The sequence below is a fragment of the Podarcis tiliguerta genome (genome assembly GCF_965153285.1).
Source record: "Podarcis tiliguerta genome assembly, chromosome: 1".
Lineage (NCBI taxonomy): Eukaryota > Metazoa > Chordata > Lepidosauria > Squamata > Lacertidae > Podarcis > Podarcis tiliguerta.
The window spans coordinates 66,887,664-66,912,293 of record NC_139534.1 but is presented as its reverse complement, the minus strand read 5'-3'; the positions used below and the strand labels follow the sequence as shown (position 1 = coordinate 66,912,293).

The window sequence follows — 24,630 nt, the reverse complement described above, 5'->3', positions numbered from 1 at the left end:
TAAAAAAACCTAATAAAGTCAAATTCTGAAATAAGAGTTGTTCTCTTCAAAGTGGGTGTTGGAGTGGCCATTAATATTATGGGCTGTTCTTTGACAAACTTTGGTTTTTGATATCTTCTAGGAAACTAGCAACAGTAATGATTTAAAAGCTGTTCTCTAGCTAGGAGGAGACTGCAGTGCACTGATTTTTTCTGTATCACTAAGATCTCTGCAGATCTAGTTCTGGAGCACGAGAGGGGAACTGGCTTCATATTTATTTTATTTTTAAATTTTCTATCCCACCTTTGCAAGCATAGAGTTTGCACAGTTGCTGTTCTTTCAAATTTGTCAGTGTTTTTGTCCGTGTTTTTGGCAAATGCTCATTTTTTGTATGAGTAACTTGTTAATTAACATCCAGGCAAAAGTCTGTTTCTGTGGGATAGGACTCAATAATATTCCAAATACGTGAAAGGACAAGAAGACAAAACTGTCACAGTCTTGATTTGATGTCTCCTGGCACCATGTCAAGTTGTGTCAGTGAGGTACCATCACGTCCTATAAGTCCAGAGTGATCTGATGTGATTAGATTGATGCAATAGAATGTGATATTGAGGTAGTGATGGGGAATCTTATTTTAGGACAGAAGCAAAGGTTAAAAATTAGGACTGAAGGAGCAGATTCTATGACCTGGAATGTATAGAACTCAAGTTATACTCATGTGGACTAGGTTACAACTGAATTTCATTTTCTTCATCTTTATTCCTTCTTGGGTGACTATGCCTGTTCAAACCAACTCAGTGGCAGGTGTAGATCCAAAGTTGGATCAATAGGGACTGACTGCTTTTGAATTGCAAAGGATTCAAGTCCTGCTCACTGAGCCAATTCGGTGCAGAATAATATGACCCATTCTAACCTTGGTTTAACTGAAGGTGCTTCGGTTAATAATTTGAGGCTACAGTTTGGCCAAAGTTAAGCACTTTTCACTCTCACTGATTTCAGGAGGAGAGATTTTAAAGCAGACTCTTCACTCTTCCATTGAGATCAAAGGGATTTTAAAAATGCTTAACTTTGGCTGGATCCTGTCCTTAGTTTATTAGCATTTTAGAGAGCATGGGCGGTGGGGGGGGTGAGGATGCCAAACAGAATGAGTGGAGGAGGAGATGCTGAACTGGGTAAAATTAATAGATGGAATTGTGTTGGCGTACTGCTTCTCATTGTAGTTTCAATTGAGGTTTAAAATAATGGGATGGGCTTAGGGGACATTTAAGTCTCCTGTTCCCATGAAATGTAATAACTCTCTCTCTCTCTCTGTCTGGATATCTCTTAAATGATACTGCTGAAAGAAATCTGTGGTGGTATAAGGAGGGAAGCAGTGTTTCGAGAAACTTAAAATTTGATAGCTATTAAAGTTTAACAATGTGTTAGAGAAGTATTATATTTGCTTTTATGATTCATTTAAAAGAACCTCGAACAGGATGAAACCTGACAAAATAGATGCTGTGTATACTTTTTTTCAATTTGGTAAAAGTGATGCTTTCTGAGGGCATTTAAAGACCAGATCTAAAACTATGGATGCTTAGGATTGCTGGAAATGATAATGGCATTCCTTCTGAAAAGAAGTGCCTTTGGGATTGTGGCATTAAAATCCCACTGACAGTTGTGGCATTCATGCTATAACATAAAAAAAAAAATTCTCGTTTGCGGATGGGCAGTGGCCAAATGAGAAGGGAAGTTTTAAGTATTGAATGAAACGATTCTCTATGCAAAATGATCTATTTAACATCAAATACGTTCAAGGACTGTTAGGATTAAGCATTCAAAATGAAGGGGAAAGGCAAAGCCATTTGAGTTGAGGATAAGGAATCTAATTAAAATAGGTATTAAGGGTATCTGGCTTGAGCTTGCTATCGTGCTTTTAAAAGATGACTCTTGTATCTGTTGTAAAGTAGAGGGAGAAGTATAGCGGAAACTGGAATGAAATGTTTTCTGGGATTAAAAAGGCAGTCGGAAACTTGTTCTTTAGCACTGAGTACTTAAGAACCTCATCCTGTAAGTGTAACCCTTATTTCTTGTGATAGAAATATCTGAACGCTTCTTCTGAGAGTACGTTTTATGTGTGCAACAAGGGAGCGTTTCGGTTCAGATTTTGGTTTCAGCACCAGCAGTGTAAACTATCATAGTGAGACAGTGTGGAAAGAATGAATTGCAGACGAGAACCAGCTAGTAAAGGATTCCCCATCTTCATCATATCTAGGTGTTACTAGTGAAAAAATCATGGGTAGAAGGTCTCCCAGTTCACTACCTTCCCCTGTATCCAAGAGTTCAAGTTTTAGATTAAAGCATATTGATGTGAATATTGTAGTTTGTGTTCAGTGTTGTGTCAAAATGTCAAAGTGGGGTGTGTTTTAGAAATAAACAAAGTGATTTTACAGAGGAAGCTGCCAGAACGGCTTTCAAACATAGAAATATAACATGACTGTAGGATTAGGGTGGAAGAGTCACATATATATTATTCAGACAATAAAGTCTTTTGCATAATGACTTACCACCTAATTTTTTTGTGGGAACCCATGCATGTGAGATAGCACCCATGCACACCCACACATGTAAGACTACAAAAAGTTATTTCACACTGTATATTAAAACAACAGCCTGACGGTGTTTTACCATCTCAGTAAAGTGGGAGGGGGAAATTGGGGGGATCTGCCCTGAAACTCCTATCTACTACAGTGTACAGAACTGTGTTTCTGAACGATAGACTATGACCTGCTAGAAGCAACCAGTTATTTCAAAGTAAGCAGGAGAGAAGGAGAAGTGTGATGGGGGGGGGGGATGTGTGTGTCTAAGTACGATTAATAATGCAGATGGTAGTTTACTGTACAGATATTAAGGATATTTTTTTCTCTCCTACTGAGCATCATATCAAAGGTGCACTCAATCAAATAAATGAACCAATGTAATGAAAATGGAGAGCATCAAAACGACAAAGTTAATAGAAACGCAACGTAGTTGGTGCTCTCTGGTTATAGCGCAAACGGTGCTGCAGGTGGTGCTGCTGAGCTGGAAAGCTTTAAATTCTCCATTAAAACCTGACAGAAGAATAAGCGGGTGTCCCTGGGAAATGAGTGCATTTATTCAGCAGCAAGGGTGCAAAGCTCACACAAATGGAGAAGCAGAGGCAGCAGTAGCTAGGCTCAGATATTTTTTCTCCCCCTCCTCCCTCTCTTTGAGTGTAATTTTAGATTGAGATTCAGCTTAAATCCAAGGGGAAAACACTTTATAAGGCTGAAAGCTGTATAGTTGCAACAGCCAAGGTTATGGGCTATCAAATGCAATTACATTAAAACAGATTATACTGTGCAAATTGAGCCATTTAGAAGGTGAGAACCAAAGAAACAGCTCTGACCCCCCCTTTTTTTCTAAATTGCAGTTTTAGTTCCTTGCAATTCCAAGGTACGAAAGTAGGTGAGACTGCTTTTGTATCTGCAAAGTGCTTCATTTTTGAAGGTAATTCTAACTGAGTGCAATCTAGGTTAAAAGCTGGACAACTGGATAATTAGAGCTCTCTCACTGCTAGAGGACAATCAGCCGTACGTGTCAGCTCATCTTGGCTCCCACGTAGACTAGCTCTTTTCTGCCTTGAGTGGAGGCTATTGGAGACAGAGCATCTGCACCCCGACTTCCTCTGAACCCTGAGATGATGGTGCTGGACAAGGAGGACGGTAGGTGAGCTGAGATTTTGTGGGCATCACTCAGCATATTCACGTCTGCTGCTTACATGCAGCGAATGAACCTTAAGCGTGCTTTAGTCTCCTGTCTCCCGTTCATTTTATGACCCTGTCTGATATAACAGCTTGCTCCCTCCTCTGCTCTGGCTGATCGGCAAAGGGGGGAAGCAACTCACGCTGCTTTACTTTTGGTTCTAGTGAAGGCTAACAAGTTAAAAACTGTTTAATTTTAAAATAATTGTGGGAGGGTCCCCCCCCCCTTACTTGCCACCCTGCTTGCTGAATTTATTTTTGTCATCTTAGTGTAGTTTCTCCCTCTCTCTCCCCCCTTGTTTGCTACTTGAGAGAGTATTCAGAACTCTGCATCTCTAAAATGCCTCTCTTTCTCTAGCTATAAGCTTAATAATTACAGTTGTGAATGCACCTACTAAACGGCTCGTGGAACAAACATTTTGGTTGGAAAGAGTTGATTTCATTATACATAAATGCGTGTATGTGTTTGGGAACTCCTCCTGTTTTAATTTCTGACTAACTTATCCCTTGCAAAGAGTAAATGAATAGCATACAAGTACAGCAAAGGGTTCAAAGGCAGATGTGGCATAGTTGTGTGTGACTGTGAAATGACCTGCGAGACGCAACTTAACTCTGGTGGTTTCTAGGAAAAGTACGGTAAGTGAGAAAGACATGCTGTTTACAAGCATTGTGTGTGTGTGTGTGTGTGTGTGTGATATATCTGCTTCAGCTAGTCTTGGGGTGCCTGTGATACAGATTATTGTTGGTCAAGTTTAAGGGTAGCGTATGAAATGTTGCGCTTGGAATGCGAAGGGGCAGCTAGTAAGTTAAAAGAAGTGTGAGAGTTCAGAATCCTCCCTCCCCTCTACTGTCCGTTTCATTTTCTCAAAAATGAAAGCGAACTGGAACATACTTCCAGGGAGAAGTTGTGTGTTAGGTTAAATATTAGTTCTTTATATGGTGGTTTCATTTAAGCACGTTGTCATTTACCAAGTGACAGCAGACAGTTTCTGCTATCTGTTTCTGCTATCTGTTGCTGAATAGCATGTATGTTGGTTGGGGTATGTGTTAGGGTATCAATGGGGAGAGAGTGACAAAAAAATCCCACACTGGATATGGCCAGGTTTTCAGTGTGGAGATCAGCAGCAGCATTATTTTTCTTTTCCAGCCCACTTAGGATGATAAATAATGTTGCTGTTGAAGAAAGTGCTCAACATAACTTTTCATGCAGTTGGTGTATTATTTAAGGCAGCTCTGAATATTAAAACAAAGCAGTGTTGATTGCATAAGGTTGCTATTTACAACATTGGCTAGCTCAGTTTTTTTTAAAGGCAGCAGTCTTACACAAGCATCTGGGAATACGTCTCGTTGAACTTGCTGGAGCTTCTTTCTGACATGCATAGGATCGCACCATTCATGTCTCTTTTATTAAAGGTAAGTTAACACGAGAGTGGGGTGGGACAGAGATAAAGCAACACCCTTGCGTTTAAGAAAATTGTTAACGCACTGATGTGTTTCAGGATGACAGAAGTTCTTTGAAATTTTGTGTCTGCCCATAGATCATTTAGGTCTTTCTCCCTGGCATGTAGTGGGGTGTACCTAATTTGGATGCTGGGAGCCCCCCTGAAAAGTATTGCAGTATTTAATGCATACACTGTTTTGATATGCTTTACATAAGTTTAACAGTGCAATGCTTTACATCGGTGCAGTCCTCCTATGCATATCTATTCAGAAGAGAGTTCCACAGAGTTCAGTGAGACGTACTCTCAGGAAAGTATGCAACCTTACTGTATTTTTAAAACTCCTTTGATGTTTATTTAAGTGTATTACAATGTCTCTAAAATTCTTAGTTTGAGCTGTCAGTCATATGCACGAGTAAAAGTTGCCATCTAGAATTTTGTATTAACTGGACATGTGTGATGGCAGAAGTTTTTCTACCAGTTCTGTTTGACTATATGAAAATGCCCTGGTGCTTAAAAAGTAAGTCGTCTAACAACATTTGTTCTAGCCTCTTTTCAATAATCAATAGCTATGGCTTCAAATAACAAAGTGGTTTAAAATTATGAACAAAATAGTTATTTAGTATAGATTAGTATAGGTTAGAGATAGCAGTTTTGCAGAGGGAGTTGAAAGTGGTATCACTCATTTTTGTTAAGCACCCCAGAAACTCCACTTACATCTTTTGTTGCGGTGTTGTTTTTGGTCAAAGAGGTGTTTCAGGTATATGAAGCACTGCAAAACCTGCAAATCCTGTTTCCTGGAGCCAGTAAGGGACGAATGCACACACCACAGGCAACAGCATCTCTATCAGACCACTCTTTCCCCCCTGAAAAGACTGGCAGAATTAGCAAAGGTATTTCAAAGTGCTTGCTGATGTTAGACAGTTCAAAAGCATACCAGTGCAAGTAGATAAATAGGTACTGCTGCAGTGGGAAGGTAAATGGTGTTTCCATATGTTCTGGCTTCCGTTGCATCAGAAGCGGTTTAGTCAGGCTGGCCACATGACCCGGAAAGCTGTCTGGAAAAATGTCGTCTCCTTCGGCCTGAAGCAAGATAAGAGCCGCATCCCATAAGTTGTCTTTGACTGGACTTAACCGTCCAGGGGTCCTTTACCTTTTTATCTATTGTTGTCCACAGAACAGATGGCACATATATATATATATCAATCACGGATCAAATTTAGTTACATGAGAGTAAGCTCTGCATACATAAGGAAGCACCTCATACTGAGGTTACAATGCTATACACACTTACTGAAGAGTAAGCTCATTGAAATCAGTGCATAAATTATGCTGTTGGCTTATAATTCTAAACGTTATTATCAGAAAGGAGGGTTCATTGTAGCCTATGTGTCTTACTTCCAAGTACACATGATTAGGATCAGGCCCAAACCTCCATGTGAATAAGAAATATTTGGCAGGCTGACCTTATTTTTTTACTCGTCCACAATAACTGTACTGATTTCTTTGTTTCCCTTCAGAGTTTCAAGTGTTCAGAGGAAAGCAACATCTTCTATGGTTGGAGTTTCTTGTTGTTTCTTTTAGTTCACACTTAGTTGAAGGTGTTGCACCGTTGAGACGGAGTTTGGTATCCAAGCCAAAAAATATATATTTCATGACATGATGGTCTTTCTGAAATCAATAGGACTTGCATAACAGTGCCTGAGATCTCTGCTAGATTTTTTGGGTGGTGGTGTAATCTAATTAATACATGAAGGAAAACAAAATGAAGTTGTGTGCAGGAATTTAGAAACATTGTTTCATATGTAAAAGGGGTAAGTGAGGAGTGCAGTTCAGAAATAATAGAACTCCCACCCCACTCCAGCTGCCAAATTAAATATCCACATATCAAGTTAAACTCAAGTGCTTTGATAAATCTGTTTTAAAACCGTTCCTTAATAAAGGAACTTTGACAGTTACTCTGCCTCTACTACCTAGTTTGATTTGCTGATAGCCTTGGACCACATTATTTACATTTTTATTTTTTGAGGAGGGTGGAGTTTGCTGGAAGCTGGGTGCTTGGAGTAATGAATATCAAATAATTTTTAGAGGAATGGGTAGATTAAATGCTTTTGCAATCCTTTACAAAATACTAATTATACAAAATGGTGCAAACCTCTACACCCGCTAATACCAAGAAGAGAATGAAATAGCAGAAACCTGAACTGCAAAGATCAAACCTTGAATCTGCTCAGTCCCTGTTTGTATATAAGGTCTGATGGGCAAGGGAAGTCAAATGAGTTGGTCATTCAAAAAGGTGCTCAACAGCTTAGATCAAATGGTCACCATGACAGTGAATATATTTGGAATGCATATAAAATTGGTATTTATTTTTGAATTTTGCTCCTAAATGGAGTCTCCAGAACTTTAAGTAAAATTCCAAATTTACCGTATTGGCCTGAATATAAGCCTCACTTTCCCCCCCAAATTCTGACCATCGAAAAGTTAAAGTACGGCTTAAATTTGCGACCTTACAAAAATTGGCTTTTACGATTTCGCTGCTGAAACAAACATATGGTAAAATGGAATGGGTGTGAGTGCCTGTGGAATTTTAAGGCAGCGGCTTATATTTGGGTATTGTCTTTTTTCTCTCCCCCCCCCCTTGAATTTTAAAGGTGCGGCTTATATTCGGGCCAATACGATACATGAATTCCAAATATATTCACCTGTTATGAGACGTGAGCATATCCCCAAAAAGCACTCCATAAACTTCTGCAAAAGATAGCTCAGTTGGTAGAGCATGAAACCCTTAATTTCAGGGTCATAGGTTCGAGCCCCACGTTGGGCAAATGATTCCTGCATTGCAGGGGTTAGACTAGAAGGCCCTAGTGGTCCCTTCCAACTCTACAATTCTATGATTCTGTGAAAAGCACTATTTATACCTAGTCTCCAAATCCTGTATTTGAGTTTAAGATCCTAGTGTTGGAATCTTCAGTTTGAAAATTCAGCCTTTGCATGTAGATTTCAGTTTGATGCTTCTAATTCATTTCATTTTGGAATTGCAGAAGGCATAAATCGCTGGTGTTACCTAGGTGTACTATTTAGTTAGCACTGTGTTTTTCTTGAATGATTTTTTTTTTTAAAAAAAGTAAAAGTAACAATATGTAAAGGAGAGTAGATACGGATGAAGGTTGTTAGCAGTTGGAAACATCGGCCAGTTATAGAGCAAGACATTGATCAGCATATTGTAGCATCCATAGCTCTTGAGCAGAACAAAGGTCACAGTAGCAGGAAGCATCAAGATTAGTTAGAGAACTCCAGGCACTTGACGTTGGGGTAGATTTCTCTAATAATAGTGAAAGTCAAAGCTTGCAGGTAAATTGATCAAGAAGGGACAATCCACTTGATGTAAGATACCATTAGCAGCACACTTACGGGCATTTAAGAAGGCACTTACAGAGTAAAAACAAACCTGAAGTGGGGTGTTGACGGTATTGAAATGTGGGAATGGGAGATATCTGGTGTATTGATAGTGAAGAAATGGATGAGGGGGGAAAGCAAGTGACTCACTCTAAAATGTCACCTTAAGCACCACTCTGACTGCTTTCTGCTTTGAGAAAACGATATGCATGTGCAACATTATGGAGCCATTGAACAGGCACTTCTGTATATTGTGCGTCCCACCAGTCCTCCTATAATGATAAATCTCTTTGCTTTGGAATAGATGCATTTCCAGGAGATATCCTGGTAAAAGTTATCTGTAATTACCTGCGGCAAATTGCAAAAAGAATTAGAAATACATTGCTGCTGAGGGATTCTGTAATGTACCTAGTTCAGAAAATTATGCAGTCTACTAGGAAGAATGAAGATACTTTGTTCAAAATGAGTGTTAAAGAGTATCAGTTTATTAATTGTATTTATCATTGGCAATGCCAGAAAAGAAAAGAGAAAAGAAAAGGTAGTTTTAGCAGCGGTAAAAGTAGAAATAGATAAGTTTGTCGTTCTGGTATAGCATAAAGGAACGCCACCAAAACATCTTGCTTATGTAGTGTAGTAACATCACAACATCTTAGAAGAACACACAATTCAGTTTCATCAGTAAATATTGGGGATTCTCACATGTCAAACTGGTAGTACTGGTTTAAAAGTAATTCTTGGTTTAAAAGTAAAAGTCAACCTAACATGAGTGAACAAGGCTGATGGCACATGTCTGAATGTAATAAATTGAATAGTTGTATGTGATTAAAAACATAGCTATTTTGGGGTCTCACCCTAAGTACAGCACTGACTTTTTAGAACAACAGTCTTGGAACAGAACATTTAGAAATTTATTCCTCGGGGTCTTGAGTCAGTGGTACTTTAACCAATCTATTTTCTCCACCCAAAAGGAAAATGAGGTGTTCTAAGAGCCATAACAATGAATACATGTGACAGCAGAGAGCCTGGATCATCCGCTGGACAGAGAATTTGCTTTGTAAGACCCGGGTTCAAAGCACAACTTTGCCACAGGTTTCCTAGGTTACAGTGAGCAAGTAAATATTTTCTGTCTCGTACGCTAAACATTGGAATATTCAGAGAGTGGTTGTGAGGAAGAGTGAGCTGAAATTTGTCAAGTGCTTGGCTTGCCATTGAAAAGATTGATTGGAATAGACTTTCCTTTATTTTAAGGTAACATCAAGGCTGTAATCCTGTGATTATGGGCTATGCTTAGGGTTCATTTGAATCAACGGCAATTGCATGCATGTGGCTGTTGTAGGATGTCAGCAATCATTTGACTGGTTTATGCTTGCAAACCCAGTTCCTAGAACTTTTCTAGGGAACAAACACATAATAAATAAAACCTGAGGCTGGATCCCTCCTTCAAGTTGTGCTCTTAATTCCCAGATGTTGCTGTTGGGATCAGCTTGGATACTCTGTTTTAGCATTAATCAGTGGAGAAGGGGGATGAATGTGTATGAAAAGTATGCACTTAAAGGTTTACTTTTAACTGTAGTATGGAAGAATCTTTGAAATGTAGGGATACAGACACTATCTTTCTATGGACTTGCATTCAGTGTTCATGTTGCACTCACAAGAGATGATAAAATATCAATCTCTTTGCTGTAGCAGCTCTTATGAAACACTGGAACTACAGAATCTTCAAAATATGTTCCTTTTAAGAGCAGTACATTATTAATAAAGTAGTCCATTAGGTCTGGTGATAAAGGGTCAGAGAGTCTGAAATATCTGTCTCTCAAATGGTTAAGGAATTTATCACGGTTGGAGGATTAATTGATTTCATTTGGGAAGCATTTTAGGTCTTCACATTTCAAGTTCAGAGGTAGCTGTGCTCTGTAAATGTGACTTTCCTACTGGAAGTTCTTGTTTAATCCACATCAGATCATAAATTTGATTCACCCCCCACCTCCCAGTGCAAGTGCGCCTCTGACTTGGACTGAACATTTGTATATTCATTAATCTGTATCCTTCCAGCTATCTTCCAAGGAGATCAGCATGGTGTTTTAGTCCTGCAACACCCCTGTGGGGCAACTGAGGCTACGCGAATCCACCCAGAAAGTGCCGGGATCTTGAGGCTGGGTTCCTACATTCAAGAGTACTGTTTAATCTACTTGCACCAAACACTTGCGCAACACTTTAAACTAGTTAGGTGATGGAAAGAGCATCATTATAACCTCCAGGTGAGATTTCAGTATGGAATTTGAAGTTAACAAGACCTATTTATACCGACGTTAGTAAAGTTGGCTGTGTGTACGTAAATTAATTTCAGCCACTTTTGGGCTTGCAAACAGCAACAAGAAACAGTTAGTGGCTGTGTTTGTACATAATGGTAAGCATTCATTTATTGTGTTTGGAAAGAGTCACAATACCCTGCGAGTCCCACCCTCTCCCTTCTCAGATGTGGCTACAAAGAGGAATTCTGAAGCTGTTGCTCTTAAAACAGTTTGTTGCACCTGAACCCAATCAACGTAGGTAGCATTAACTATGGCTTGCTGAAATAAGTCAGCTTCAACCATGGTTATGAAGCCGGTTTCTTGAAACCCACGGTTGAAGCTGACTTGTTTCAACAAAAGATATGTAAGATCAACCACAGATGGGACATTGGAAACAGTGGTTAAATGAAATCAGAAATGAGAAGTTCCGACTGAAAGCTGCATTGGAGGAGGAGATGGGAGAAGAAATGCATGGACTGAGGATCGCCTAGGCTCAGTCCTCTCACAATAATCCATAGTCGACCATAATGTCCAGACACAGCCAGTGTGTGTTGTGGGTGCAAGTGCTGTAATTCATTTCAGGTCTGCAAGGTACCTGTCAGCATTGTTATTTCCCATATCTATTAGGTTAATATTATTGTCCTCCTTTCTTCTTCTTCCAAGACACATCCTGAGATTATTTTTTATCCGCTTGGCTCAAGAAATTCTATCAAGAATAGCACTAGGCAGTACTGACGCATAATTGAATAGGTTTTAAAAAACAAAAACACTTGATTTATTCCTGGACAGTGTTGAAAGGTATGGCTCAAAGTCACTGAAAAGAAGGGGTTTGGTAGAGCAATTCTTTGTTCTGTACTTCCTTGAGCTGGATTTTCTCTTCTTAAAAAGATTGATACTTATATGCTTAAAGTGAAAGAGATTGGATGTGAAGTATGTGAGCGGCTACCTTCGTGTCTTCCGTGGAATGATCAAGAGCTGCGATCTCACGAGCTGTGTTCAGTTTGGACGGAAGAAACAGAAACATATTGCAGTGGACTTGATTTCTAATAAATAAAAGCAAGTATAATGAGTGTGTAACTGGGAAGGAAGATAAAGGCAGCCATGCTTTAAATTGTTAATGACGGTGCCAATGGCTGCAGCTTTACCACAGCTGTTTAAATTGATCAATTTTGTTTAGGCTGTAGCCCGGCGTGCAGCCCTTTCAAGGGAGCTCCAAGATATTTTTAAAGACAAATCTGGATCTTATTAAATGGGCTTTTTAAAGGTCTGGAGTGCCAATATTGCGGATTATTTTTAAGGGTGGATTTGCTTTCTATTGTCACAATTCCGACAGGAGCGCATTCTCTGTGTAACACCTCTAAGCCTCGGGCTCCTAATAAAACGACAGTTTTGAAACCACTTAACAATTAAAGTACCAGGATTGTTTGTGAGTGGATTCCGGACTGCAGCCTAAAGAGTTCCACTTGTTAATTTTTAACTAATGACACGTAATCAAAATGGTGGAATGGAACACCAGCACGAAATACGCCACTGCTTTGCCATGAGTTCTTGGCAGGCTTTTATTGACAGACTGTCATCTTGCTGGGCGGGGAGGGGGAAAAGTGTATATATTCCAAGATTGTGGATGGCCCTTTAATAATACTTAGCATTATATAGCAGTTAAGAGTATTCAAATCCCTTTTCCTATATTGTAATATTTGCAGCAACCGTGTAAAGCCACTAGGACCCACATATGCTAACTCCAGGTGTGAGGACTCCCTAGCAAAATGCTACAGGTTTGGCCTCCCCAGGATCCTTTCTCCCCCACCACAGCAGGCTTAGCCACAGTGAAAGGCGGAAGCGCCACAATTTGTGCCAAATGACTGTGAGCTGCCTGCTGTTCTAAATTTCACGCGGTTCCCTAGTGTCGCTGCAGGGTGCTGTGGGACATTTAAAATGGCAGGCAGCTTCCCAGATCCAGCTGCTGGCACAAGGTTTGCCCACAGCTGGGAGAACAGGCATGTAGGAAGGCTCAACCTCAGTGACACTGCCCCAACCCACCTCTGGTCTGTGGGCCTCAGCACCTGCCTGAGTGTTCCAGATGATGCACCCGGCCCTGAAGGTAGAGGTTAGAGATGGAAAATGTGACGGTTTGCTGGAGAACATCAAATGAATTCATGGCAGAGATGACTTTGAGGTTCTGCCGCTTAGCCACTGTTCTATACTAGAGGTATTCTGGTAGGTGTTTACTAGCATTGGTTCCATACATCCATGCCCAGTAAGTGCCAGATTTGTGTGTTCAGCCACACTACCTATTTTTGAAAAGTTCATCTGCAGCGAGTACAAACAATTGCGGTAATCGGGACTTTTGTTGCTATTGGTCTGTATTCGTGGATGGGGGACTACTGAACTCTAATATGCAGTGGCACCTACTCAGCTCAATGCTCTTTGGCTGAAGGTTGAATAAGCGGTTGAAGGTCTTTGCAATGGCACCAAAGGCTGGCAAAACCTATCCAGTAGCTCAGAGGAAAATGAGCCTTGTTTGAGCACTAGTTATTCCTTGGCCCCTATAATGTGTTTATAGTTGCGTAAGCTTGAGATGAATCTGATTTCTTTCTCTTTTTTTAAAAAAATCATCCTTTGAAAGGAAAATGGTTTCTATAAATATTCTGCTATAGATATGAAGCCAACAGTGGGCAGCCGCCTTACACCTTTTGACCTGTCTGCAAAGAACAGAGCTCTTCTCTGCAAAGGACTCCTTGATGTCTGTTTTTACTCTGTGCCCTTCCATTCATTTGCCTATACAAAGCAATAAAGGGTAAAACTAAAGTAACATAAATTGGTCTGTCTTCCTGAATCCATGTCTCGCTAATGTACCCAGATTAACTCAACTGTAAATTGTCTCCTTTGGATGTCGTGTCTTGCTGAAAGTTTCCTATATGATTCATGATTTGAATTGCTTTTAACAGCTATTGGCTAAGCAATATGGTAAATGTACAAGGTGATGCAATTGGCATTAGTGAGAGAGAGAGAGAGAGGATGCACAGGAGCATGTAATGCAGTCAATACTACATTAACTACTGATGCCCAATTACAGAAACTGGAAGAGTGGCTTTTAGGAGCATTAGGACTTGCAGAAGAGCTGAGATCACCTGCCGCTCCTTGCCTAAAAGCTTCACCCTTTATGCGCTGGGATCAAAGCAAACATTCAGTTGCTATTTTGTCGTGCACAGCAACAAAGGGGCGTGTGGGGAGGGGGGCGGTTCTTGTTCTTTCCCTTGCCTAAAAAGAAGTGTCACACAGATGCTTTTAATGCATGTAAATTCATGTCTTCGTTTTTCAAGATTTTGCTCTCCCATCTCCTGGGGGAGAGGCCCTATTTGAATAAAGACTTTAACCACCACTGCTCTAACTAGTTCTGTTGCTCTGTGCCTTTGTCACTGGAAGACGTACTCTACCTCTCCCCCCCCCCCTTCTTCTTTTTTTTGTCTTTAGTGAATTAGACGGAGCAGAATTCATCCTCCCCACCCCGTATGGTTTCTGCACTTTCTCTAATCCCAACCTGATTGTTTGAGAGGCGAGGTGCCTTAAGTCGCTAGAAAGCATTCTAAATATAGAGAGATGATGGCTTCATTTCCACTGAGGTGGTAAACCTGAGATTCAACTGTACTGCTTCAAACAGCAGTTGTGGACTCGCACGATTGAAAGTGCTTCTCCACACAAAATCAGTCAATAAAAATCCCAGCATGTCAGGGAGAAGGGTGGGTTTCCACCATGCCAGTTTCCCTGGGGGAGGAGTTTGGGGGGCCCTTCAGGTTGGTGTTTTATTGAGGCTGCATTCGGCAACATGTAATTGACAATACTAGGGCTAATACTACATTAGCAGTGGATTTAACCTATGTTATTAGTTATTCTGTGATGATTTACCAACACTACAACAGGATTTATGTCAGGAGGGGTTGCAGCACAACAAAAGCAGGGATTTTAGCAGGAAGTTACAGGATATCTGCCCCAACAGTATCATGAGTGTAAATCTTCATAGATGTGCAGGATAGATAGATAGATAGATAGATAGATAGATAGATAGACAGACAGATGATACAGTGGTACCTCTCTTTGCGGACAGGATCCATTCTGGAGCTCTGGTTGGATCCTGAGGTTTTTGCTACTGGAGGTGTCCTGCACATGTGTGCGGCGTGGTAGAGCGCTTATGTGCATATGGCATATGGAAGGCTAGGGTGAAACAAGTTGTTTGGAATAGCTAGAGTTCAACTGGTTGAGTAGAGTACAACAGATAAATGCTTTAAGCTCTTGGGGCATCTAAGAAGGAGCAACTGAAGCCCATACTTTAAAGATACAAAGTTTTGACACCTAGAGTTCAAATTCCATGCTGTAACTCTCAAATATTATTTTTCACTCTTTTTAGTCTAAAAGTAATTTGCAATATTTAGCTCATCCTTGAAAAATACAATGTGATTCCAGTTTTACAGATGAGAGGAATGGAGATTGATGCTTGTCTAGGAGCTGTTCAGTGGAGTTAATGACTGAACTCTGATTTGAACTTCATGTTGATAGGACAGAGTGCAGTGCTATCTACTGGACCATTGTATGTGGCAATTTATAAGAAATAAGGAGAGGATGTAAGCCAGTGGTCAGTGTGCAATGTAGATTCTTAACTTCCACCTCTCTTGTTTTATGTCAAAAGGTAATGACATATGCGAATAATTTTATAATTAGGCACAAGTCAAGCACAAGGCCACTGAGAGCTTGAAAGGGTCAAACTTTGAAATTGTAGCAGTGCAGAGCGAAAGGTTTGCATTGTAATGTTTAGTGAAATAAGTTTAGCGGAATGAAGAATGCCAAGACTGAGGGCTCATAGACATCATGACCGCTACACAGAAGTCAGTGGAAATAGCCTCCATGTTGCTGTGATATGCAGGGCAGCTGGGTTCTCCTTGTCCGCCATGGTGTGGCAAATCGACCTGCATGTTAAAGCCACTGAGTAGATATCAAGTGGCCTCCATAGAGTGGTCTCTTTGGAGCCCCCTCCTCTTCGGTATTAGACGGCACCACCTATGTTATGTCTTCGGTGCCTCCTGAAGGCCCTTGTCTTCCAACAAACCTGTTAAGTTGATATCTTTTCCAGTCTGCATTACTACTGGAATTGTTTATACAATGTTTTATTGTTTTACCACTTGCTTTCTGCCTTGGGCTCCTTTGGAAGCAAGGGAGGGATATAAATTTAGGATGGAGTTCAGCGTCATGTTGTGGAGAATGTGCCACCAGAACAAGCTTTGATACTTACCAAATGGAACAATCCTCGCCCCCCACATGCTGTTCTGGTTGTTTTTCCAACCCTCCTGATCCAATTTTAGGGTTTGGGAAAAGCCCTCATGCAGAGCTTTTGTTGATGAGACTCAAAAGAAATAGTATTAAGAAATAATGGAGCAACCTTATCAGTGTCTTCAAAGAGCAATTCTGAGAGGAGGAGCCGAAACTATTGTTGTCTTAGTCCCAGTTCATACATTCAAAAATCAGGCATTCAAAGTGGATTTAATCACTGTAGCTGTATAGGAAAAATAACATAGGCGCTGGATCCTCTTTGTCAAAAAAGAATTTTTGGGAGCCCTCTGACATCCTTATCCTTTGGAAAGAGAAAATGCATGAAGGACTTCTTGACAACCTCCTGGATCTCAGCTTCTATGTTACTTTTGTGGCAAAGAGGGAAGATTTAGGAAATATATGAATCTGACTATGACTTAGATTCCTACACTGAGACATTCCTTCTTTGTCTTGCTACTTTGCATGGAAGGGAGCAAGAGAAAGCAGTATGTTTTCATCACCTTCCTATGAATATATCCACCCCCCTTTTTCATAGAGGGAGAAAAGTCAAATGCTAATAAATCCCAGAACAGGGGTGGCCAACATGGTGCTCTCTATATGTTGCTGGGCTACAACTCCCATCAGTCCCAGCCAACATGGCCAAGGGCAGTGGGAGGTGTAGTCCAGCAACATCTGGAAGGTACCACATTGTCTATCTCTGTCCTCAATATATAATTTCTCAAAAGAATTCATGGGTATCCTTACTGATGAATCAAGAGTGCATACTAGTGTTGTTCCTGTCTTGGCTAATACTTTTGCACGTCTGCATATGTTTTGTTCAGTCAAGTATTGGGCAGAATCAAAAATTGGGAGAGGATTGTTGCTGTTAGCGCTTCCTCATCAGTGCTCCTTTGCAGACCCAAAAGACACTCAGGAGAAGACCAGAAAGTCATCCCCTGGCCTTCAATCAGGGCAAAGAGTGTGTGATGTTCTGGAGTCATGGGTCTGCTTGGTTAAGATCTGGTGGTTTTCAGAAATCTTGTTAGAAACGGATGCCAGTGGTTCTATATGCAAAACACTTCCAACACATGCTAAGTTGTTTAAACAAGCAATAGCTTCCAACTGGTCAAACTCTTGTGATCAATGTTTAGTTTAATGAGCATTGTTGACAATATTTCCCCTGTAACAGTTCAGGCCCACAACCCCCAAAGTTTAAGAAACCTAGGCCTCCTTTTGATTTTAATCACACACCCTTGCACTCTGATACTTTCCTTGGTGAAGTTCTGGGCTCACATTCCTAGTTAAGATCACAGGCACACACACCCATATGACTCATTTGTTAGCCTTTTCTTTTTGGAAAAAAGTGCACTCTTTAAGTGGGCTGCTCAGCGAAATAGGTACATTCATAAAATAGCTGATTGAAAAGCAATATTTCAGATAAATACAAGCCAGTGATCTATCAGCAGCTGTAATAAAAGCTGGGCTTCAGGCTGTGATTTTATTTTGAAATAATAAGAATTGCTTTATTCTTTTTACTTGAGTTACCATGGTAATTCTGTCGTGTAGCAGTGTTATATTGATTTAGAAAGTGGACAGTAATATTTCTTTTGTGTTACTCTGTTTCTAGGGGTTGATTTCTAATTTCCACTTGGAGATTACTTTTATAAATTTCTTAAGTCCTTCCCCCTTTTTTCTCTAGCAGTGTAATTTCCCTCTCACACAGTGCTATTTTCTGAGCTTATTGGTTTGCTCTTATTTTAAATTAAACTTGCAGGCTTCAAATATTGAAATGACATCTTTGTCTGTGTCTGTACTTTGGTTTAGCAAAATATTACAGTCTGGTGTTTTATACTTAATAATTTAAGGGAAGCTTTATGGCTGCCATCAGTGGTTCTTGGGTAACGTATGACTAAACCAACAGAAAGCGTGGACCTCTAACATTTTAATACTGTGTAATGATGCCTCAACCTTGCATACCATTTCCTTTTTAAAGAAAAATGTACCTGGTATGCAAGAGCAGGTTTTAATAATTAAGATCTCAGGTTATTTATGTGAATTTATAATAGCTGGCTTGGTTTCTGCCTTCATAACTTCCAAGGTAGCTAAGAAAATAGCCAGTTCAGTGCATGAGGAGTTTGGCACGATGGGGAGACAAAGCCTTCCATATATTTTCTTCTTTCAAAGTGTTCTTCCATGTCTGTGCAGGTGGTAGCCAGAGCAAAATTATTAAAAAGCAAACACCTAAAACGGCGACAGCTAAAATGCAACGTGGTTGTTGTGCCCGTAGGACATCTACTCATAATGGCTTGGCATCATGTAGTGTTCTTAAACCTTGGGTCACCAAACGTTGTTAAACTACAATCCCCATCATCCTTGACCATTGCCAGCTAGAGGTGCTGGGAGTTATAGTAACTGGTCCAGAAGCTTCAACTAGTACCAAATGCTGAGGTCTGGCAGCATGTAATTCCACTGCTGAGACAGCTGCACATTCAAGATTCTTTTGTCAATTCGCAAAGACCTCAACAACTTGGGCTCCAAGTATCTAATCTCTTGTACTCCATCTTGATCATTGAGATCCCCTGATGGGGCATTTTCTCGTGATTGCCCACACCCTTGAGGTATGGTCAGACTTCGTAATGGGCTGAGCCTTTGGTGCAGGAGGGCCTGCCCTATCGAACTTCGTACCAGTAGAGGTTTGCCAGGAACCATCCCTGCCTTCTTTCAGACATCTTTGGAAACTGTAATATTTAGACACACCTTCACAATCTGAATTCCTCTTTTTAGCCAGCCAGTCTCTACCCATTTTGCATTGATGTTTTGAATTATGCTTAATAGATGCATGTGGGCTGGCTTTATTGTGTATGCTGTATGATTTACATTCTGAAAATGTGGGTAAACAAATAAATAGATATAGATAGATAGATAGATAGATAGATAGATAGATAGATAGATAGTTTGACAACATCTGTGGCCCAAGGCCATCTAGGAACCCTGGTATAATAATAAGCCCTCTTCCTTTTTCTCCTCCTGACCTTAAACCATTTTTCTTTCCTCTTTTCCTTTCTACTGTTCCTTTTTCTTGTTCCCTACTGGTTGTCAATACGTTTGGGGGAAGACTAGTTCAGGCCCAGGTAGCAAAGTGCTGCACTCCAGATGTTGGACCACAACTCCCATCATCCTTGACCATTGGCCATGCTGCCTGGGGATGATGGGAGTTGTAGTCCAACAACACCTGGAAGCCATCACTCTTTCATGTTCAAAAGGGTAGATTTAGGGAGGGATTGAATTGTCCTACTAGGTTTATAAAATATAAAATGTATACATTATTATTATTTTTTAAAAAACAAACTATGATCCAGTTTCAAACATTTAGGAGCTATAACTGATCTGCCAACAACATTGCCGTACCTTTGGTGCTAGTTATCAACACTTTTGGTCTGGATACCCAACTGCCGAAGATCATGTAGCCGTTATCTGTTACATTTAATTGCTTATCAGCAACTTCCTCTAAGCGCATGAGAAATAATGCTCACATGATACTCTTCCTGGGAAGGGTTTGTCTTAGGAGTCTATCCTTGCATGTTTCTTTGATCAGTCCCCTCCACTGAAATCAATAGGGATCCCTGTGTCGTCTGTGTTCCACAGATCTATGAACACACTCACTGATCCTTAGGTGAGACTGATGTGCTTTTTATTTATAAAGTGACCTGTAAAGGTTGTCATCCAATTCCTGAAGGTGCTCATAGATTGATAGAATTGTAGAGTTGGAAAGGACCCCGAGGGCCATCTAGTCCAACCCCCTGCGATGCAGGACTCTTGCCCACAGCTAGTAAATATTTGACAACATTTTTAAATTGGGCATAATTTTACAGATTGAGAAAGGGATCCCACTTAGGATTCTGTCTATTTAGAGGATCAGGACCTAATTTTATTACTTAAGACAAACGTAATTCTTCATTTGCTTTAAAACTTTGTACAGTGATACCTCGGGTTAAGTACTTAATTCGTTCCAGAGGTCTGTTCTTAACCTGAAACTGTTCTTAACCTGAAGCACCACTTTAGCTAATGGGGCTTCCTGCTGCCGCTGCGCCGCTGGAGCATGATTTCTGTTCTCATCCTGAAGCAAAGTTCTTAACCCGAGGTACTATTTCTGGGTTAGTGGAGTCTGGAACTTGAAGCATATGTAACCTGAAGCGTATGTAACCTGAGGTACCACTGTATTTGGGAAAAATGGTTCAAATGCGAGGGCTGATATGAAACAGTAGAGTTATTTTTAATCTGAGAACAAACTTTCAGCATGCTTTACAAATCACCCACCTTGATATCTTTGCACATAAAGCAGGTGAGAGTCCCTAGCCATCCTTTTGACGTCACTTGGCCACAGCTTAAATGCAAATGCATCAAATTAGGAAGCCTATCCCTCGTAGCCTTGGGCTTTTCTCTCAAACCTGCTATTCTAGAATGGCCTTATTGTTTGGATACAACCAATATTTTTAATCAAAATTCACTTGGCAGGGAAAACCCTGCACATTTCATTGCAGCCTGAAGATATGCTTATTTTATTATTCTGCTAGATGTTTCGCTTGATTTTTTTCAAAAACCCATTACTTTCAAAATACAGGACAAGGTAAATCTTGGGTTCTAAAAGTAATGTTACCTAAGATGCTGGATTAGCTATGCAAGGCTGAAATGAATAGCCTTTCATAGAAGACAGCATATCCCAGGGTGAGGGAACTAGTGATCCCAAGTGCTGGATGTTGCTCACATCATCTCTCACCATTGTCCTTGCTGGCTGGGGCTGGTGGGTGTTGGAAATCCAAGGACCACTGACAGAAGATCTTAGAATTGTAGAGTTGGAAGTGACCCAAGGGTCATCTAGCCCAATCGCCTGCAATGCAGATATCTCAACTAAAGCATCCATGACAGATGGCCATCCATCTGTATTATCTGTGTGTAACCTACAATGGGGTGTGTGGTTCTCCAATTTGCAGGTTAATTGTTGAAGAGGTTCCAAAGTAATATACTGGTCATTGTAATAGTAAACCTTTTCCACAGGTGTAGCTGTGTTAGCGATGTGTTGCGGTATGTGTATGTGTGAGAGAGGGGCCACGTCCACTTTTGTCCACTATGGCATGCAACCCTGGAGGGTTTCCTATAAGGCACTTGTGTCCCTTTGAAAAATATTAGACACCCCTGCTTTAGCAAGACATGAACAAGCTCAGCCTTTTCTGGGCTCCATCACTCCCCCTTTCCTTGTCTTCCTTCCCTACAGCCAGGAGTAGTTTGGAAATGTTGACTTTTGCATTGGGTTCGCCATAGCTTCCCATGTTATCCAAACTGGTTTATATGGTTTTTGCTAACCATGGTTTAAACACACCAGCATTAGAAACAACGGCTTGACGTTGGCTTGTTTTAAACTACTCTTAGTTAAGCCAAACCTGCTCCTCTTAGCAGCACAAAGAGACGGGGAAAAGGACGGAGTGGGGTGGGACACAAGCCCAAGAGCAGGCTAGGCTTGTTCATGGTTCATTAAACCATGGTTCAGCATGATATCCATACAGTGCTGAAACAGTGGCACTGTACTCGTACTTGTTTTTGTCCTTTTCTCATTCCTCGTCCTCTCTCTCATTTCCCACTGTTGATAACTGACACGTTACCTTGTTTTTAAGACTGGGTTTTTCTGTGATTGTGGCAACAGATCTTTTTGTTAATCCTTGAATCCAGACTTGCTGATCCTCAACTTGAACGCTGGCCTCATTTCTAATGCTTAGGTGGTTAGGTGCAATGCCTTCTGTTGGACTGGAGACCATAATTCTTCCCTTGCAGGAGATATTGCTAAATAGGAGGGCTGGCAACCTGGATCTGAGTGAACTTCATAAGCAAAAGAAAGACCTTCCAGGTCATCCCCAAGTGATCATCCTGGATGCTTGATTCCTATATAACTCGTTGACATGGTAACAGCATCGCATAGTTTCACTACATCAGTTTTGCATGGTGATAGCATTTGAATGTATCGTCACACATAGTGAGTGCATAAATTGACTACTGTAGTCTTCACTAGGGTTGAACTAGGTTGAAACACTAGCCTTCCATAAATATCAACCCTTGCCACATGCAGATGAAGTCAAATAGCTTCAAATTGATGACCTAGCCTGAAGAAAGGAGGACAATGGAGCACAATTAATGTTAAATGTTAACATGCAAAGCGAGCAACTGGGGACTCCTGGACAGTGAAAAATCAGGCATAAAATTCCAAGGCAAGCCAGATGCTTTTCAGTTTTTATGCAAAGATCTGGATACGGTTTTTGAGTACTTTTAGTTGAAACCACTTTGAAACTTACCCAGTCATCAGGGACCCTAAAAAGTCAGGGTATCTGCTCATGTGTTTTCTAAGTCTGTCCAGTCAAACATGCTCAAAAACCCTTCTTCGGACCTTAGTGCTCAACACATAAAGATCTGAAGGACCATGCCCAGAGATGATGGCACACCCCTGTGCCTTCTCTAGTTTTTGCTGTGGCATATTGTGTGTTCAGATGAACACCAGAATATAGCTAAAGTTTTTGAAGGATGAGTAATCCAGGTTCAAATCTGTGTTCACCTGAAAAGTTCACTAGCTCTCTGTGGACAAGCCACTATTTCTCAGTCCTCACATTCATGTCCCTTAGCTCTGAATAATTCCTTGCCTGTGTAACAAAAGCCATGAGAGCTCAAATGCTAACGAATAGGTATTTCGTGTCATCTGGAGCACAATAGTTTTCATTGCTGGCAGCTGTAGGCCGTCAAATGATAATCACCGAGATGCATATAAATGCATAATCATTCTACCTTAAGTCTTCTTTAATAAGGCTGCAAATACAAAGGAAATCCATATGCATAAATATTTTCCTAATATGCATGGGGACAGGTGGAGAACGATAACTAAACATTCAGAGCTGATGGTGTTGGTGCTTGTTTCCATTTGTGGACACATAGAGCAATGAAAAGTTGAGCAGGGCAACAAAGGATTTATAGCACATGAAGGCAAGACACCAGAGTCTAAGCAGAAGTAGCTAACCCCAGTTTAGGGGCCTAATCTGGCCTCCCACAGATATAAAGCCCAGCACTCTGACGGCAGTGCAGATTGCCCCATCCCCAGTCATCAGATCAATCATTTGATGAGCAGAGGGAAGGGGCGATACCCCCCCCCATTTCTGCTGATTTGCATGTGTGGCTAGCTTTGAATGCATGGGAAAGTGTGAGGTGACCAGATCCACTGTTAGTCACACACACTGCTGGCATAATGAGTCCATCCCCAGAGGCTTGCTCAAGGGTAAACGTGGCCCTTGGGAAAACATGTTATTCTCCCATTAGTCCCGAGCATTATTAGTCATCATATATGGCAGGTGATTGCAAAGGCCAGGGCCTTCTCAGTTGTGGCACCGATGTTGTGGAAACCTGTCTCCAGGGTAGTTTACCTGCACCCATCTTTATGTTCTTTTTGTGGCTTTGTCGAAACATGGCATTTTAGCGTGGTGACTAAATGCTTTTAGGATTTTCTTCTACTTCTTTGATGATTCTCCATCGTGGGTTTTTTAAAGTTATTACTGTTGCTGTGCTTTGATTGACTTTAAGAGGTGTGTATGTGTGTTTGTCAGAAACACATTTTAAAAATAAAACCAGCTAATACTGTTTGTTTGGTCTAAGATAAAGAAAACAGGGAGAGATCACATGAGGGGAATCAACATCCTGACTTGCCCAGCTACTGTTAGTATCTTGGAGAGCCTTGCCTCAAGGCATGGCCTAAAAATACAAATAGATAAATAGATATGTCAGTGAGTTTATGGTCTGTATGTTGCTTGGACAAGATATTTGAGGCTCCCGCCATCTGCTTTAGACTGTAATTGCAATTTGTCTCTCCCTCTACAGTTCATTCGATTATGACTATAAAACACACCTTCTGGGATGGCATAATTGGGCAGCTCAGAAGTAATCTTGGTTTCCACAGGAGAGAAGTTTGCAAACTGATGTATGTGGTACCAGAACTCACTAAGAATCTGATTAGAGGCAGGAAGATCTTGCGCAAGGACTGTAAGCTCCCTGTTGATTTGAAAGGGTCAATAGATTGACACTGGCCTAACTACTGTGGATTAAGTTAGGTTTGATTCAAATACTACTTTGTTTGTAGTACTGATTGGGCTATTCTCCAAGAAGCCACTGTTAACATAGTATAAATACACATGGGCCTTCCATTTAGTGCTATGCTTACTGCTCAGCAGTTGTGGATACTCAGCAACACACATGGCAAGATGGCGCCAGTATAGCTTGTCTTTGTTTCTTTTCGCTTTCTCTTCTTCTCTCTCTTTTTTCTCACATATGCACCACCCCATCTCTTTCTATTTTTAAACAGCATTTGAAGATCCATCTTTAAGAAGAACTGTCTTCCTCTCCTTGTGTCTCCTTCCCCTTACCTTATTGTCTGTC

At 40.8% G+C, this 24,630-nt stretch overlaps 1 protein-coding gene and 1 long non-coding RNA gene across 7 annotated transcripts in view; both read left to right on the top strand.

The window, feature by feature from the left end:
• The window catches only part of LOC310666311, a 446,582-nt gene that overhangs the window by 174,215 nt on the left and 247,737 nt on the right, over positions 1-24,630 (top strand). The gene's annotated exons all lie outside the window — the stretch shown is intronic.
• LMO1 (LIM domain only 1) overlaps positions 1-24,630 on the top strand; it is a 101,977-nt gene that overhangs the window by 4,903 nt on the left and 72,444 nt on the right. Inside the window, exon 1 of one of the 6 annotated variants that reach the window (XM_083412411.1) lies at positions 3,110-3,701. The exons of 1 other annotated variant lie outside the window; for it this stretch is intronic. In XM_083412411.1, the coding sequence (XP_083268537.1) occupies positions 3,677-3,701 (25 nt within the window). In that variant the 5' untranslated portion in view covers positions 3,110-3,676. Of the gene's footprint in view, positions 1-3,109; positions 3,706-4,110; positions 4,163-4,241; positions 4,377-5,034; positions 5,154-24,630 lie in introns of those variants that run through there. 4 more of the 6 variants (XM_083412415.1, XM_083412410.1, XM_083412414.1 and 1 more) reach the window with 4 other exon arrangements.